The sequence below is a fragment of the Macaca thibetana genome, chromosome 6, assembly GCF_024542745.1.
Source record: "Macaca thibetana thibetana isolate TM-01 chromosome 6, ASM2454274v1, whole genome shotgun sequence".
NCBI classification, from domain to species: domain Eukaryota; kingdom Metazoa; phylum Chordata; class Mammalia; order Primates; family Cercopithecidae; genus Macaca; species Macaca thibetana.
The window spans coordinates 122,720,188-122,738,641 of NC_065583.1; the positions used below are offsets into that span (position 1 = coordinate 122,720,188).

Below are 18,454 nucleotides of genomic sequence, written 5' to 3' on the forward strand. Positions count from 1 at the left end.
CACCCCCACCCCCACCCTCAAAAAGCCCTTAAATAAAGAGGGAGATCAAAAGAAAACAAAATAATTCCCGAATTTCACCTCATACATACAATACAGCACAGGAAGTGGCAAAGTTTAAAATAATGCCTTTACTGTTAGGACTAGTATGCTGTCATAAGCCACAATCCTTTTGTTTTAGTGAGTTGATTTTCAATAGAAAAATACAAATGAACATGTGTTTAAGTTCCAACATGGATTGAGCACCTCTGAATTTAGTATCAAATAATTAAATTTATTTTTCAGATGTCAAATCTCAGTATTATAAAATTTTCCATTATTTTAAACTTCACTTGAATCTTTAAAAAGCTGTCTAAATTGTACTATATGAGTTCAGTTTAATCTTCTGTAAAATTCTATCAAATTGAACTGTCAGCAGTCTTTTTAAAAAAAAATGGGGGCTGGGTTATTACTAGAAGAACTCTCATTAAGCTTTGAAAATCAGAAATCAGAGACAAGTAATTTCAAATATAGACTAGCTCCACAAGCAAATTTATACAATTATCTGTGACAGTCTACACATATATGTGTATATATATATATATAACCATTTTCATAGGTAAAAATATTAACTTCATGTCACACTATGATCAGAAGTACTTTCACAGTTAACTTTGAACAACTAAAAATTAATTTAAACTCAGTTTTTGTTTCTTTACATTATCCAGCTGCTCTCAAAATTGTTTCAATTCATTACACTATTACCATTTAAGTCATATTCAAGTTGAGTATGTTTAATGATACTAGCATGTGCAAATCAACTACTTCAAATCAAACTCTTCTATTCCAAAACTCCTTTTTAAAGATGAATGTTACCTTTTTTGTAGCTAAGTACATCAAATACAAATATTTTAAAAAGAAAGTTTTATTCTAGCCTGCTATTTTAAAAAACGCAAAAAGTGAAACCTATAAATATCAACATTTTTGTGCCCCTCAAATATAGATAAAAAATTACTTACCCCACACACCTGCAGCTAAAGATTTATTGTGGTTTGGTTCTCTCTCATATTCAGGATTTAAAGATGGCTGGAAGAAAGTTGGAATAAACATTTCACATTTTAAAAATAAATCCTTTGAAAGCAATCTCAGAATCATACATGTTGTAACTGATGAATCAAATATGACCAATTCTTAGCTACAGGTTGAATAACCCTAATCTGAAAAGCTATAAAATCTGAAACTTTTTGAGTGCCAGTGTAACGCTCTGTCTACTCATTGAAGCACTTGGATTTTGGATTTTCAGAAAAAGGATGCTGTACTACTAAATGTAAAATCCGAAAAAATCCAAAATCCAAAACACTTCTGGTCCCAAGCATTTCAGATAAAGGACATTGAGCCTGTATTAAAGATGAATTACTCATAAACCTTACTCTCAGCTGACTCTGCTAGCCATTAAAATAGTTACTATCTATACTAATTGCTGGTCAGAGAAAACAAGAGTGTGTTTAAGTTTCATTATCCATAACTAAGAAAAAAATCAGGATTAAAAAACAGGCTACTCTGCCTATGGAGTAGTCATTCTCTTATTCCTTTACTTTCTTAATAAACTTGCTTTCATTTAAAACAAAACAAAGAAAAACTCAAGAGAATGTCTTTGCATCAATCTAAGAAATAATCCCTCCTTAGCATAAGGTTGAGATCAGAGAAGAGGAAAATCAGACTAATTTTTTAAAAAATAATTTAATCTTTTTTGTTGTTGTTGTTTTGTTTTTTGAGATACAGTGTTGCTCTATCACCCAGGCTGGAGTGAAGTGGTATGATCTCAGCTCACTGGAACCTCCGTCTCCAGGGTTCAAGTGATTCTCCTGTCTCAGTCTCCCAAGTAGCTGGGATTCCAGGTGAGCAGCACCATGACCAGCTATTTTTGTATTTTTAGTAGAGATGAAGTTTCACCATGTTGGCCAGGCTGATCTCGAACTCTTGGCCTCAAGTGATCCACCTGCCTCAGCCTCCCAAAGTGCTGGGATTACAGGAGTGAGACATCACATCTGGACTAATAATAATTTTAACTTTTTAATAAAAACTCTGTAAATAATGGGTCTTGCTATGTTGCCCAGGTTGGTCTCAAAATTCGTGGCCTCACTTGAACCTCCCACTTCAGCCTCCCAAAGTGCTGGGAAAACAGGCATAAGCCACTGAACCCAGCCTCCAATTCTTAAAGTTGTCATCACTAGTTAACACACTCACTATCAAAGCCAAGTTCAAATCTGTATTTCAACAAGTGATGTTCAGGATTATTAAAAACAAAAGTGAGATAAGCATTGAATGAGTACTCTAAAGCTAATGTTGGTAGATGCATTTATCCTCTAAAATCCTAAATTTCCAGTATTCTTTCAGGTATTTTTCATATTCCTAGCACACAAACTGCCTTATTTAAAGAAGGTACTTAATATATATTAAATAAAATGAATTTTAATATAAATATTTTAATCACCTAAAAAAATGAATGATTACTAACATTGTACTGAGATTACTGTAAAGCAAATATGCATGCATATCACCATGATTCCTTCAGAGATACAAACTAAGCAGAATTAAGATTTTGGCAGTGATTACGTGTGCATAGCATCTTTAAAGTATACTATTAGAAATAATACTCTGCCAAATCTAGGATTATCATAGTCAATGACAACCACATGTTGAGAATGGGGGTGGGATATGACAGTACTATTACCATTCCCAGAGTTTGTTTATACAGTTGATCCTTGAACAACACAGGTTTCAACTATGCAAATCCACTTATATCTAGATTTTCTTCCATCTGTGCCACCTGAGACAGCAAGACCAACTCCTTCTCTTCCTCTTCAGCCAACTCAACATGAAGACAAGAATCAAGACCTTTATGATGACCCACTTCCACTTAATCAATAGTAAATATATTTCCTCTTATGACTTTAGTAGCAGTTTTTCTCTAGCTTATTGTAAGAATACAGTATACAATACATATACAAAATATGTGTTAACTGTTTATATTATCATCAAGAGTTTGGTCAGCAGTAGGCTACTAGTAGTTAAGTTTTTGGGGGAGTCAAAAGTTATAAGCAAATTTGACATCAAGGGGGGATCAGTACTACTAACCTCTGTGTTATTCAAGGGTCAACTATACTGTAAAATTTCAATGTTATGATTATTAAGTGGAAAAAACAGATCACCAACATGAGAATACAGAGTAATTACAAAGTTACTTGGTAACAGGACCTAAGAGTAATCTTTTATTTTTCTATTTCCCTCACCACTCCCTGCCCTAAATTCAATCTATCAAAGTTTTCCTCTTACTGAAACCTTCCATCCAAAATACTTCCATATGATATCCAAAAACTATTTTCATTTATCTCAACTACCCAGTTCAAGCCATCATTTTCTCCTGAACTATTCTCTTTTGCTATAACCTGTTCAAGACCTAAGAAGTGTAAAAACTAACATCGCATCACATGACTGCTCTCTAAACAAGCTTCTCATTAACCTTGTAATTAAACCAAAATTCTGTACTTGACCTGCAAAAATTCCATTTGATTTAAATCCTTTCCTCTCTCTCTAACCTTGTCTAATACTAACTACTCTTTACCCATACTAGCCTAACTTTTATCCCTTAAACATAACAAGATTGGCTGGGTATGATGACTCATGCCTATGTTAGAAATGCTTGTTCTTTGGTGCCATAAAGAAATAGCACTTGAACATAAATTTAATTTCCTCAGCAAGGAAATTTTTACTTTCTGCAGAAAGGGTACACTCGCCAGCAGTTTTGCCACGAGAGTACACCGAACAAAGGAGACAGAGTCATTTATAACTTGACACATCTACTTTACTGCTGTGTCCAGTTTCTACTGGCTGAAACAGGACTTCATATTCTGTATTTGTCCTGATTGGCTAGCAACTTAAAACTTTTTAAAAGAGGCAAAGGCAGAGGAGAACAAAGGAAGGAGGAAGTAACTTCTGGAATGCTGAGAAAGGTAAAAACACCTCCAAATAAGGAAGAACAGGCTATGACTTAACGCCTGCTTGGACTAGTATAAGCATGCCAAGGCAAATATTTAGGCTAAATTGTAGGAGCTAAGAACATAAAGTACATTGATTTATTACGGCTAGCAGATAAATTAAGAATGTTAGCACAAGTGTTTGAATAAATTCTGCTTCTAAGAGAAGTTACTAATTATTCTTAATTAGACAAGGAAGAAAGTCTCTTTGAAGAACCTCTACTTTACTTTTTACACCTATAATCCCAGTCCTTCGGGAGGCTGAGGTCGGAGGATTACTTGAGGCCAGAAGTTCAAGACCAACCAGGCCAACATAGTAAGCTGGGTGTGGTGGTGTGCATCTGTAGTCCTAGAGCTAGCTACTCAAGAGGCTGAGACAAAAGAGGACTGCCTGAGCCCAGAAGTTTGAAGATGCAGTGAGATATGATTGGGCAACTGCACTCCAGTCTAGGCAAAAGAGTGAGGCCCTGTCTCAATACCACCACCAACCCCCACCCTGATACACATGAACATGAAAAAAATAAGATAAACCAAGGATGATCGCATCTTGGCATGAGTTCTCCCTCTCTTCCTTTCAGTCTTAACAAAAGTTCGCTCCTTATCAAGTATGTCCCAAATTAAATGTCACTTCCTATCTAAATTCACTAAAAAATATTACTTGCTTAGAGAACACAAACTTGGTAAGAGTAAGGGCTTTGCCTATCTCAATCCAGTACGTATTGTGTGTGCCAAGAACACCAGCTAACTCAGTGACTCATATATAGTGAATAAGAATTGACAATGAATATATAAAAAAGTAAAGTACAAATTCTACCTAGCCTTTAAATTATCAAGAATGAATCAAAAGAACTAGATAAATGTGACTGTACACTAGGTCAGTTTTTCTGTAATTTAAGAAATACAGTATTTTGGCCGGGCGCAGTGGCTCACACCTGTAATCCCAGCACTTTGGGAGGCTGAGGCAGGCAGATTACCTGAGGTCAAGAGTTCAAACCAGCCTGGCCAACGTGGTGAAACCCAGTCTCTACAAAAATATAAAAATTAGCCGGGCCTGGTGGTGGGTGCCTGTAATCCCAGCTACTGGGAAGGCTGAGGCAGGAGAATCACTTAAAATAGCACTTATAGAAGCTTCATTTGTATAAAAGTTATAAAAAACTTACAAAATCCTCAGCTTCAAACTGTTTACGTTCTCTCTTGTCCTCTTTCCTCCCGGTTTCATTGTCAGGTATGTTGTTTTCATGTAGTCCTTGGCTTTTTCCAGAATGGAAAATACTGCTACGAGAACGGGAACTTCCACCATGGTATCCACCTCGATGATTTATGTTTTCTGTACCATTTCTTCCATGCGTACGCCATCCATTTTTTTCTTTCCTTCCAAAGTTACCTTTATTTGATAATAGTAAAGTAATATAAATTAAAAGAAGAGAGTTAGGCTTAAAAATCGAATCACATCAAAACATTCTTTAAAAATCATAAAGAAAATTAGTCATAACACCATTCCTTAGCAAATTTTACCTCCATTAGGACGTCCAATAGCAGAATCAAAGCCATCTGAAGAGTTGTGTCGTCGACGATTCACATCATAACGATTCTCTGTCCATGCAAAGTTTTCAGAATGCTTCTCAAAATTCAATGACGACTGAAACAAATTATAAAAATACAGGTAAATATTTATGAAACCTAAATATAACTTAAAAACTAGTAATACTCCAACTTATTCCCAATAATTTTAAATGGTTAAGAAACACATATTGCAGTTATTTTCAAGGTTTTTCAAGGTATTTGATAATTGGGTAACTCTATGTATAATGGATTCACCAATGGTCCATTTTCTTCTATCTAATGGAAACAAGCACACGTTCTTAGAGTTCAACATCTTTTTTTTCCAAAAAATATAAAAGGTAAAGTGCTATTGTATGGAAAACAAGTTAAAATATGATATGTTTCTTGTATAATGAAACATTAAGTCTGTATCATACATTACCTGATATAAACGTTTTCACTACAGCTCAAAGTTTCCTTCTACATCAGAGAAAAACTGTCAAATGAATCTTCAGTTTTAAGTCCCTTAAATTTATTTCCATATTCCTCTTCCCCAAACCAAGTGTTTTTTTAAAAGATCAAAATAAAAGAATGTACAATAACTATTCCAAAAAATTAGAAACACAGAAAAGTTCTAACAATGTATAAAAGTCACTAGCCCCAAATATATTAATCTACTAATCGGATAAAACCACAATCAAAACTTCCAACAGTTTTTTTTAAAGAATTTAATTTTGGGCCGGGCGCGGTGGCTCAAGCCTGTAATCCCAGCACTTTGGGAGGCCGAGACGGGCGGATCACGAGGTCAGGAGATCGAGACCATCCTGGCTAACACGGTGAAACCCCATCTCTACTAAAAAATACAAAAAACTAGCCGGGCGAAGTGGCGGGCGCCTGTGGTCCCAGCTACTCGGGAGGCTGAGGCAGGAGAATGGCGTAAACCCGGGAGGTGGAGCTTGCAGTGAGCTGAGATCCGGCCACTGCACTCCAGCCTGGGTGACAGAGCCAGACTCAGTCTCAAAAAAAAAAAAAAAAAAAATTTAATTTTGGGCCAGGCGTGGTGGCTCACACCCGTAATCTCCAGCACTTTCAGAGGCTGAGGCAAGCGGATCATCTAAGGTTGGGAGTTCGAGACCAGCCTGACCAACATGGAGAAACCCCCGTCTCTACTAAAAATACAAAAAAATTAGCCGGGCATGGTGGCGCATGCTTGTAATCCCAGCTATTCGGGAGGCTGAGGTAAGAGAATCGCTTGAACCCAGGAGATGAAGGCTGCGGAGAGGGGAGAGGGGAGAGGGGAGAGGGGAGAGGAGAGGGGAGAGGGGAGAGGGGAGAGGGGAGAGGGGAAAGAGGAGAGGAGAGGGGAGAGGGGGAGAGGGGAGAGGGGAGGGGAGAGGGGAGAGGGGAGGGGAGAGGAGAGAGGGGAGAGGGGAGAGGGGAGGGAAGAGGGGAGGGGAGAGAGAAGAGGGGAGAGGGGAGAGGGGGAGGGGAGGGGAGAGGGGAGGGGAGAGGGGAGGGGAGGGGGGAGGGGGGAGAGAAGAGGGGAGAGGGGAGGGGAGAGGGGGGGAGGGGAGGGGAGAGAGGAGGGGGGGGGGGGGGGAGGGGGGAAAGGGGAGAGGGGAAAGGGGAGAGGAGAGGGGAGGAGGGGGAGAGGGGGGGAGGGGAGGAGGGGAGGGGAGGGGAGGGGAGAGGGGGGAGGGGGAGGGGAGGGGAGAGAGGGAGGGGAGGAGAGGAGGGGAGAGGGGAGGGGAGAGGGAGAGAGAGGAGAGGGGAGGGGAGAGAGGAGGGGGGAGGGGAGAGGGGAGGGGAGAGAGAGGGGGGGGAGAGGGGGAGGGGAGAGGGGAGGGGAGAGGGGAGGGGAGAGGGGAGGGGAGAGGGGAGAGGGGAGAGAATTTTAACAGGTGGTCTCAGTAATCTAAAAAGAAAATGCATGAAAATTATCAAAAAATGTTTGGTGAAAAAGGCCAGGCATGGTGGTTCACACCTGTAATCCCAGCACTTTGGGGTACCGAGGTGAGCAGATCACCTGAGGTCAGGAGTTCGAGACCAGCCTGGCCAATATAGTGAAACTCCATCTCTACAAAAAATACAAAATTAGCCGTGTGTGGTGGCACACGCCTGTAGTCCCAGCTACTTGGGAGACTGAGTCAGGATAATTGTTTGAACTCGGGAGGCAGAGGTTGCAGTTGCAGTGAGCTGAGATCACACAACTGTACTCCAGCCTGGACGAGACAGAGTGAGACTGCGTCTCAAAAAAAAAAAAAAAAAAAGAAAAAAAGAAAAAGAAATAGAGCTCTGTAAGTCAATATAAATAAGGACAACCCAATGGGAGAAAAATGAGCAAAAAGCCAGTTCTCAAAAACATGAAGAGCCACAAATCACATGAAAACACAAGCCAGGTTCTCTTGTAATCAAAATGGAAGATTAGAATGAAGTTGACAATTCTTGCCCATTGGCCAAAATATAATGACAGTAAGGGTTGAGAAGACAGACAACTCTTTTTTTTTTTCTTTTTTCTTTTGAGATGGAGTCTCGTTCTGTTGCTCAGGCTGGAGTGCAGTGGCACGATCCTGGCTCACTGCAACCTTCACCTCCTGGGTTCCAGTGATTATCCTGCCTCAGCCTCGTGAGCAGCTGGGATTACAGGCACCCACCACCATGCCCGGTTAATTTTTATAATTTTAGTAGAAACAGGGTTTGGCCATATTGGCCAGGCTGGTCTTCAATTCCTGACTTCAAGTGATCCACCTGCCTTGGCCTCCCAAAGTGCTGAGATTATAGGCGTGAGCCACTGCACCTGGCCCAGACAATTATTTATTACTGGGTTAGAAAACATACACATACATATATGCTTACTTATTTATCTCAGTAGGGAGAGAAATGCACATGTATATCTGTACTTATATTTGTCATCTTTAAAGTCTTTATAGTTTTTTTTAGTCTTGCATGTATTTCAATAGATTTATTCCAGCACCTTACAGTATTTTTAACTTTTTTTGTATTATGCCCCGGAACTGAGCAGATGCCATTTATACTGCAAATATTTTTCCACAGCTTGATTTTTTAATTTCCTTAAAAAAAAATTTCCCCCACTGAAATCTGGGTAAAATAAAGAATGGGGGGATCTTTTTCCCCCTTAGAGACAGGATCTATGTTGCCCAGGCCAGACTCAAACTCCTGGCCTCAGATGAAGCTCCTGCCTCAGCCTCCTGAGTAGCTGAGACTGTTCACCACTGTGCCCAGCTTTGAGATACAGATATAGATATAGTTGTTTTTTTTTTTTTTTTTTTGAGACAGAGTCTCACTCTGTCACCCAGGCTGGAGTGCAATGGTGCAATCTCAGCTCACTGCAACCTCTGTCTCCAAGGTTCAAGTGATTCTCCTGCCTCAGCCTCCCGAGTAGCTGGGACTACAGGCACCCGCCACCACACCTGGCTAATTTTTGTATTTTCAGTAGAGACAGGTTTTCACCATATTGGCCAGGCTGGTCTCGAACTCCCAACCTTGTGATCTGCCTGCCTTGGGTTCTCAAAGTGCTGGGATTACAGGCGTGAGCCACTGCACCAAACCAGCTTTGATATTCTTAAAAAGACTATATTGGTGGTTTTAATGAAGTATTTAAACATACAAAGAAATAAACAGGCCAAGTGCTTGTTACTATTTTAAATTATATTTTTTAAAGCCTTCTTAAGTCTTTGTTGCACTTACAATTCTATCTTGTTTTAGTCTTTTATCTAGCAACTTTATTTCTAGTAACCTTAATTCTTACTTTGTAGCATATCTGTTGGGATTTTATATGGACAGTTACTGTTCATAAATAATACCAATTTTCTATCTTGCTCTTTAGTCCTGTTACCTGTATTTCTTACTCGTACTTTACTGTGCTGGCTATATGTCAGAGTCTTTCAAGAGTCTGGGATTTTATCATCTCTGCAAGTTATGAGCTAGCCTGGATACTGTTTTATGTATGCTGGCAAAAGAAATGAGACAAAAAGACTTTACTACTCATGGCACAGCAAGCAGCATAAGCATGATGTTAGCACTGGTTCTGTACAGCTCCCAAAGACCTTTGGGGCTTGACATGGAGGGGGCTTAGGTGGATGCTGCCCTTGCACTGAGTTTGGCAAATCAACCACATTTATAAAGAGCTTGGTCTTTGTCCCTCAATGTTGCTTACTACAACCAATCAAGAAATGGCCCATGCAAAGTGTAGTCAAGATCTTGCATACAAGCAAGAAGGTGCAGGGGGCTGGGTGCAGTGGCTCATGGCCATAATCCCAGCACTTTGGGAGGTTGAGGCAGGTGGATCACTTGAGGTCAGGAGCTCGAAACCAGCCTGGTCAATACAGTGAAACTCCGACTCTACGAAAAATACAAAAATTAGTCCAGGCGTGGCGGTTCACGCCTGTAATCCCAGTACTTTGGGAGGGTGAGGTGGGCAGATCACCTGAGGTCAGGAGTTCGAGATCAGCCTGGCCAAAATGGTGAAATAGCTCACTAAATACACTAAATTCACTAAAAGTACAAAAATTAGCAGGGTGTGGTGGCGGGTGCCTGTAATCCCAGCTACTCAGGAGGCTGAGGTAGGAGAACTGCTTAAACCTGGGAGGTGGAGGTTGTGGTGAGCCAAGATCGCACCACTGACTCCAGTCTGGGCAACAGAACGAGACTCCATCTCCAAAAGTTAAAGAATAATTTCAGAAGAATACAGGCCGGGCGCGGTGGCTCACGCCTGTAATCCCAGCACTTTGGGATTTTGGGAGGCCAAGGTGGGAGGATCACGAGGTCAGGAGATCGAGACCATCCTGGCTGACACGGTAAAACCCTGTCTCTACTAAAAATACAAAAAATGAGCCAGGTGCAGTGGTGGGCGCCTGTAGTCCCAGCTACTTGGGAGGTTGAGGCAGGACAATGGCGTGAACCCAGGAGGCGGAACTTGTAGTCAGCAGAGATTGCACCACCGCACTCTAGCGTGGGCGACAGAGCAAAACTCTGTCACAAAAAAATATATATATATATTAGCCAGGCGTGGTGGTGCACACCTGTAATCCCAGTGATTTGGGAGGCTGAAGCATAAGAATTGCCTGAACCCGGGAGGCAGAGGCTGCAGTGACCTGAGATCGCGCCACTGCACTCTGGCCTGACAGAGCAAGACTCAATCTCAAAAAAAAAAAAAAGCAAAAATGCTCAGAGCCCAGGATGAATTGCCTCTCTCAATGATCTACACATCAGCCCTATACATTCTTGGCTGAATCTGAGTTTTCCCATCATTATTCCACTGTCAGTAACTCATATTAATCTTCCTGAGACTAGAAGCAAATTAATTTAACTGGTCTTATACAGCATTTCATGAAGTCTATTATCAACATCTCAAGTGAGGTCAGGACCCAGCCAACTGAATAAACCCTGGAAGAAGGAACGCTGGTGAATGTTGGGGACCACCAATAAATAATTTTGCCAGAATATGGTCTATGGCCATGATTATCCATTACAGTTCATTAACAGGAATTTAAACTGACCTGATTGTTGGTGTCACTCTAACAATTACAGGGACAACAAATGGGCCAAAAGTTACCCCTCATTGTCAATAGAGACCTCCTGTATCTCATTCTCTCTCACATAAAAACTAGCCACCCCAAGGGACACAGGTCACTCCAAGATCTGCTGTTAAACTTGATTTGGATTACTGTTAATAGCTTAGTTCAGAAACATGAACGATGTCTCAAAGTAACTGGAGCCTCAGTTGCTACACATGTCATAACTATTCAGGTATCTGGATAAGCATATGAATTGTTATCGATCATAATGAAACAAGGTTGTATGGATCTGAGTGTTCAAATGCAGATTCAGGAGCTGCCATTGATGGCATCAGGAATAGCAGGATAGTTGACTGCCCACGTCCACATGAATTTTTCCAAGTTCAAAGTATGTGGACAGAGGTGGCAAATCTAGCAGTGTGTCAGTGTCAACTCCTCCAGCTACTGTTTGACTCAGGCAGTGATGCTGGTTCAGCGTACAGAGAGGGCATTAATTGTTCACCTTTCTGCACCTCCTTGGGTAACATGTTCCTCAAGTGTTGGGGTATGTTTGCTCTCCTCCACCGCCATGAAATTGGTTAGTCTTGTGTCTAAGCAATCTTAATTCTTACTTTGTAGGATCTGTTGTTTTTTTTTTTTTTTTTAATATGGACAGTTAATTGTTCACAGACATCAGTTTTCTTTCCTTTTTTTTTTTTTTTTGAGACGGAGTCTCGCTGTCTCCCAGGCTGGAGTGTAGTCCTGGCTACTCAGGAAGCCAAGGCAGGAAAATCACTTGAACCTGGGAGGCAGAGGTTGCAGTGAGCCAAGATCGTGCCACTGCACTCCAGCCTGGGCGACAGAGTGAGACTCCGTCTCAAAAAAAAAAAAAGAAAAAGAAAAAAAGAAAATAGTTACAGATAGCATATGGAGTAAAAATTAGACCACCACAAGGGAAAGAATGTGGCAATATCTAATCAAGTCCCAGCAATTTTACTTCTAACTATAGCTTAGAGTACTGCTATTCATAACGTAGTCCACAGACAGGCAACATCAGCATCACTTGGAGGTTTATTAGAATTTGGGACCCTACCAAAGACCTACTGAATCAGAAACTTAATTTTAACAAAATCCCAGGTTGTCTTAATACCTATAAAAAGTTTTGAGAAGCAGTAGCCTTAAAAATTCTTACACATATGGACAAGGAGAAATTACAAAAGCATTCAATGCAGTACTGTCATAGCCAAAAGTTATAAACAATCTAAGGCTAAATAGACAAACAAAATGTGGTGAGTGGACACAAAATAGAGTATTAGTCAACGTTCAAGATAACTACACTAAACCTATAGATATCAACATGAAAAAAATTTCAGACATAATGAATATAAAACATGTAGACATTTAAATAATCATTTATGTAAATTTTAAAACATATAATACTATCTATTGGCATTTACACATATAGTAATAAGAATATGCATTGAGAATACCCGTGGGAAAAAAATTAAAATGGAAACAGGATTGTGAATAGTGGACTCTGTATATGTAATACTCTTATTTCCAAAAAGAAATATAAAGCAAATATAGTGAAATGTTTAAGATATAACTATGTTGAGTGGTAAAATTTTTTTTTTTTGAGACGGAGTCTCGCTCTGTTGCCCAGACTGGAGTGCAGTGGTACAATTCTGGCTCACTGCAATCTCTTCCTCCCGGGTTTGAGTGATTCTCCTGCCTCAGCCTCCTGAGTAGCTGGGATTTACAGGCACGTACCATCATGCCCAGCTAATTTTTGTATTTTTAGTAGAGACAGGGTTTCACCATGTTGGCCAGGCTGCTCTTGAACTCCTGACCTCAGCTGATCCGCCTGCCTCAGCCTCCCAAAGTGCTGGGATTATAGGCATGAGCTACCTACCATACCTGGCCTAAATTTTTTTGTTTGTTTGTTTGAGACAGGGTTTTACTCTGTTGTCCAGCTCTACTAGCACACTCATAGCTCAATGCAGCCTCAAACAACTTCTGGGCTCAAGTGATCCTACTGCCTTAGCCTCCAGAGTAGCTGGGACTACAGGTGCAAGCCACCATGCCTGGCTAATCATTTTTAATTATTTTGTATAGACGAAATCTCATCAGGTTGCCAAGACTGGTCTTGAATTTCTACCCTCAAGCGATCCTCCTACCTCAGCCTCCCAAAGCACTGAGATTACAGAAGCCAACCATTGCACCTGGCCTACTTAATTACCAGGGTGGTTAGTAAGTGTTTACTTACTTCTTTGTACATTTAAATACTTCATTAAAACCTTCTACATAGTGTAGAACTATGTACAACTGGGTACAGTAGTGTGCACCTATAGTCCCAGCTACTCAGGAAGCTGAGGCAGGAGCATCACTCGAGGCCAGGAGTTCAAGACCAGCCAACACAGTGAGACCCTGTCTCTAAGGGGGAAAAATTTTAAGGAAATTTTTAAAATATCAAACAAGCTGTAGAAAAACATTTGCAATATAAATGGCATCTGCTTAGTTCTGGGGTGCCATACGAAAAAAAATTTTAAATAAAAAATATAGTCAAACATAACCCAATATGAAAGGAGCTATAAGTCACTAAGAAATAGACTACATAAGCAATTCTGAGAAAAAATTTCTAACATAAAAATATGCTCAATCGTAATTAAGTGATGCAAATCAAAACAAAGTATTATCTTTTCATCTAATTTCACAAAAACGTAAAAATGAAAACATCCAGTATCTCCGAGACTGAAAAGCTGCCTCCCTTCCCATAAAACTGTAACGGGATTATAAGTAGATGAGAACTTTTTGGAGAGGAGTTAGGCATTATCTACCAAAATGTACACACCTTCTGACCCAGCAATTCTGCTAGAAATTTACCTTACCATTATATTCAAGAAATGCCCAGGTATTTCTACAGTCTAATCCATTAATAGGTAATTACATAATTCACGTAGATCCACTCAACAAAAGTTTATACAGCCAAAAGAGATGAATTTCCTATGACTGACTATAGAAAGATACTAGAGATGGTATCCTTGAAAAAAAGGGAAAAAACAATTATTTCATGTTTCTCCAAACTGGGATAAAAATATATTTTGGTGTATGCATAAAAGTATCCTAGTATTTCTCTTCTGAAACCTAGTCTACTATCCTAATAATCACGAAAAGAAAGTTATTAAACGGATGAATTTTAAAGTCTGATACATACGGCTTCCTATTCCAGCTCTAGTACGTCTCAGCAAATTAATCTCAACCTGAGTTCCCTCATCTGTAAATGGTGGGGCAGGGAGAGATAAGAGTGTCTACCATCTTAAGATTTTTGTTACCTTTATATAAAGTGTTTTATTACAACAAGTAAAGCAGAGCCCATCTCCATCCATTTCCTCTTACACTGCCTTTCTTTCTGGACTGTTTTTAAAAATAGTTTTAAGGCCAGGTACAGTCGCTCAAGCCTATAATCCCAGCACTGATTTCAAGACCAGCCTGGGCAACATAGTGAGACCCTGTCTCTAGAAAAATTTAAAAAATAAAAATAAAAATAAAAAATTTTTTTTAAAAGTTTCATTTAAAATTTTCTCTAAATCCCAGAATACCTAAATAAACAATAAACCAAAAAATCTACACAGTAAACCTTCTCCATAGAAGTTTCAATGAACTCTGCCTATGTGCCTTCAGTACAGCAAAAATCAAAATAAAAGTTTCAATGAACTCGACTAGCAGTCTGATTGAATTTTCTGATCCTTTCAGCCTAAAAGTATAAATAGCCTACATTTTCATCGCAAGCTGACATTGCTTACGTTGTCAAAGGAAAGTTTTGGTACAGTAATACTAATCTTTTTAACACTGCCATAAAAGAATCAAAAAATATTACTATTATACACTAGTTATAGAGATAACTACAGATTATTGAATACAGATATGAAAATGTATTCATCATAGTAAAGTTCCACCATAACACATTTATTTTGTTTAAAAAGAAAAAAACTCTCCAACTTTGTTTCTATTTCATACCATTCATCTACCCTTTTAATACCACAGCCCTGAAATCTTTCATCAAACAATTACGAAGATACAGCATCCTGTTTACAGGGATTATTTTGTCATCCTTCCTAGCATAACAAACAGAATTTGCTAGTTATCTAAATTTTTCAGTATCTGTTCAACATTCATTCAGTAATACTTTCAAACTGCTGGTCAGGACCTATTAACAAATGATGAGATCAGTCACAATTAGCATTTTTTAATGGAATTTTTAAAAAACCAGAAAACTACAGAAGAAAACATTAGTGTACCATAGATATATGAAATTTATTTGTTATATCTACGTGGAAATGAAAAGTGTGTGTAAAATATCCTTCTCACTACAGGTCACAACTAACACTCCAAAAGTCACTGCCCTAAATAAGAGAGTTATACTCAGCCACATGCAGTTTAAATTTTTACCACATGATGGGGCTAAAGTTCTACACATTTCAAAACTACTGCCACACAGTTCTGAAAACATTTTTACCCTTAATTCAAATCTTCATGTCATCTTTTCAAACAAAAAATACTGTCATTTAATTTAAATAGAGAATGCAATACTAAATGTATGTTCCACTTACTCAGAACAATATTAAAAAGAGAAAAATGATGTGGGTAAACAAAAGACAATGGCAGAAAACAAGAGGTTAATTACAAATAGAATTCATAAATGAGGATCTGACAGAGGGAAGAATAAGACAGAGAAGGTATAATAAAAGTATCACTAGAAGGTATTTTGTTTGTCAAAACCACTATAGGCAAAGAAATAAATCTCAAATACTGCTAGGTGAGAGTTTAAATTGGGTGGGGTGCAGTGGCTCATGCCTGTAATCCCAGCACTTTGGGAGGCCAAGTCAGGTGGATCACCTGAGGTCAGGAGTTTGAGGCCAGCCTGGACAATATGGTGAAACCCCATCTCCACTAAAAATACAAAAATCAGGTGGGTATGTTGGCAGGAACCTATAATCCCAACTACTCAGGAGGCTGAGGCAGGAGAATCGTTTGAACCCGGGAGGCGGGGGTTGCAGTGAGCAGAGATCACACGACTGCATTCCAGCTTGGGTGACAGAGTGAGACTCCATCTCAAAAAAAAAAAAAAAAAAAAAAAAAAAAAAAACAAGTTTAAATTGTCAACTATTTTCTAAAGCTAATTTTCAATTAGAAGAATTCAGAATTTAGAATTGGCATTCCAAATTCTAAAAATCAAAATCATCATCATTATGAGGGCCTATACAAATTAATCCAGAGTCACGTCCCAAAAAGCATTAAGAATTTCAATGCATGATAACAATTATCAGCCAGGCTCAATGGCTCACATCTGTAATCACATTTTGGGAGGCTAAGATGGAAGGATCTCCTGAGCTCAGCAGTTCAAGACCAGCCTGGGCGAGATAGTGAGACCCTGTCTCTATTTTTTTAATTTTTTAAAGTACCAATCTTAACTTCAAGTTAACATTTAAATGAAGACAAAAAATATTTACAAGTTTTTTTTTTTAATGTTTTGTTTATTCCAGATTTTTTTTTTTTTTTGAGACGGGGTCTCACTCTTGTTGCCCAGGCTGGAGTGCAATGGCACGATCTCAGCTCACCACAACCTCCACCTTCCGGGTTCAAGCGATTCTTCTGCCTGAAGCCTCCCAAGTAGCTAGGATTACAGGCATGCGCCACCAAGCCCAGCTAATTTTGTATTTTTAGTAGAGACGGGGTTTTTCCACAAATGGTCAGGCTGGTCTCAAATTGACCTCAGGTGATCCGCCTGCTTCGGCCTCCCAAAGTGCTGGGATTACAGGCATGAGCCACCGCACCTGGCCCAGATGCTAATTTTTATTACTGTGCTTTATGTTAGCTATGAAATCGCTTAAAAATTACAAGAAGTCTTACATTTATTTCAGAGAAAATGACAAAAAAAGGAAAAGTAAACAAAGACAAAAGCAGGAAACCCATATGCATCCAGGCAGGACTGGGGAAAATGCTGACTTAAAAGACAAATGAGAGCAGCTCGGCTGGGATGAATTCCAGGGACCCACACAAGAATGAGAAGGTGGCAGTCAGTAACAACTAGTGATTTCAGTGGCTTAATCAATAGAGGTCTCCATTCCCCAACAATTTCAAGTACCTTTTTTTTTATTTTAATTATTTGTTTTGTGTGTGTGTGTGTTTGTTTGAGACAGAGTCTCACTCTGTCATCCTTGTTTGTTTGTTTGAGACAGAGTCTCACTCTGTCATCCTTGTTTGTTTGTGACAGAGTCTCACTCTGTCACCCAGGCTGGAGTGTAGTGGTGGGATCTGGGCTCACTGCAACCTCTGCCTCCCGGGTTCAAGTGATTCTCCTCCCTCAGCCTCCTGAGTAGCTGGGACTACAGGTACGTGCTACCACACTCGGCCAAATTTTGTATTTTTAGTAGAGACGGGGTATCACCATGTTGGCCAGGCTGGTCTCGAACTCCTGACCTCAGGTGAACCACTAGCCTTGGCCTCCTAAAATGCTGAGATTATAGGCGTGAGCCACCACACCCGGCCTCAAGTCCCTTTTTTACAGTCAATGAAATTTTTACTCATTTTACAGAATTCCAAAATGAGTCCTATAGAAAGACCGCAGAACAGCAGATGCATCCTGGATTCCAATCTAGGCTCACACTAATCAGCAATGTGAAGGCAATTCAACTAACCTTCCAAAATCTGTATAAGGTTTAGATGATCACTAAGATCCATCTTCAAACCCCAAAATTACAATCTATAGGAAAATTCTGTAATTTCAATGTATCTTTTTCAACACATATGGCAAATTTATTAAGACCTGGTAAGTCCTTATGGGAGAAGAAAATTCCAAATTATAAAATTGTTTCCGGGCCGAGTGTGGTGGCTCACGCCTGTTACCCAGCACTCTGGAAGGTAGAGGCAGGCGGATCACTTGAGGTGAAACCAAGTTATCAGGTCCCTGTGATAACTCAAGTTTATGTTAATGGTCACTTAGACTGGGGACCCCCAACAGTCTCAGCATAGGGCAACAGCAAAAATCAAGTGATTAGAGAGTATGAACTTTCAGCCCCACCCACAGACCAACAATTGCTGAACACATGAAACTGCTGGGAGGGTAGTATACCCAGACAGGACATCGAAGCTCCACACACCACCTCTCCATACCTCACCATTATCAATCTATTCACCTGTATCCTTTATAATAAATCAGCAAATGTGTTCCCCTGAATTCTTTGAGCCATCCTAGGAAATGGTTCAGACCCGACGGGGGTGGTTGCAGAAACCCTGCTTTGTAACCAGTGAGAAGTACTGGTGACTGGGACTGGCTATTGGCATCTGAAGTGAAGGCAGTCTTGTGGGACTGAACACTCAACC

The 18,454-nt window shown here is 39.7% G+C and overlaps 1 protein-coding gene across 4 annotated transcripts in view; it reads right to left on the reverse strand.

Moving 5' to 3' along the window:
* Window positions 1-18,454, reverse strand: part of GPBP1 (GC-rich promoter binding protein 1) — an 84,848-nt gene that overhangs the window by 26,210 nt on the left and 40,184 nt on the right. For all 4 annotated transcript variants that reach the window (XM_050794663.1, XM_050794664.1, XM_050794661.1 and 1 more), the window contains exons 4-6: window positions 5,529-5,652; window positions 5,174-5,397; window positions 996-1,062 (exon numbers count right to left, since the gene is read on the reverse strand). In XM_050794663.1, the coding sequence (XP_050650620.1) occupies window positions 996-1,062; window positions 5,174-5,397; window positions 5,529-5,652 (415 nt within the window). The remainder of the gene's footprint in view (window positions 1-995; window positions 1,063-5,173; window positions 5,398-5,528; window positions 5,653-18,454) is intronic.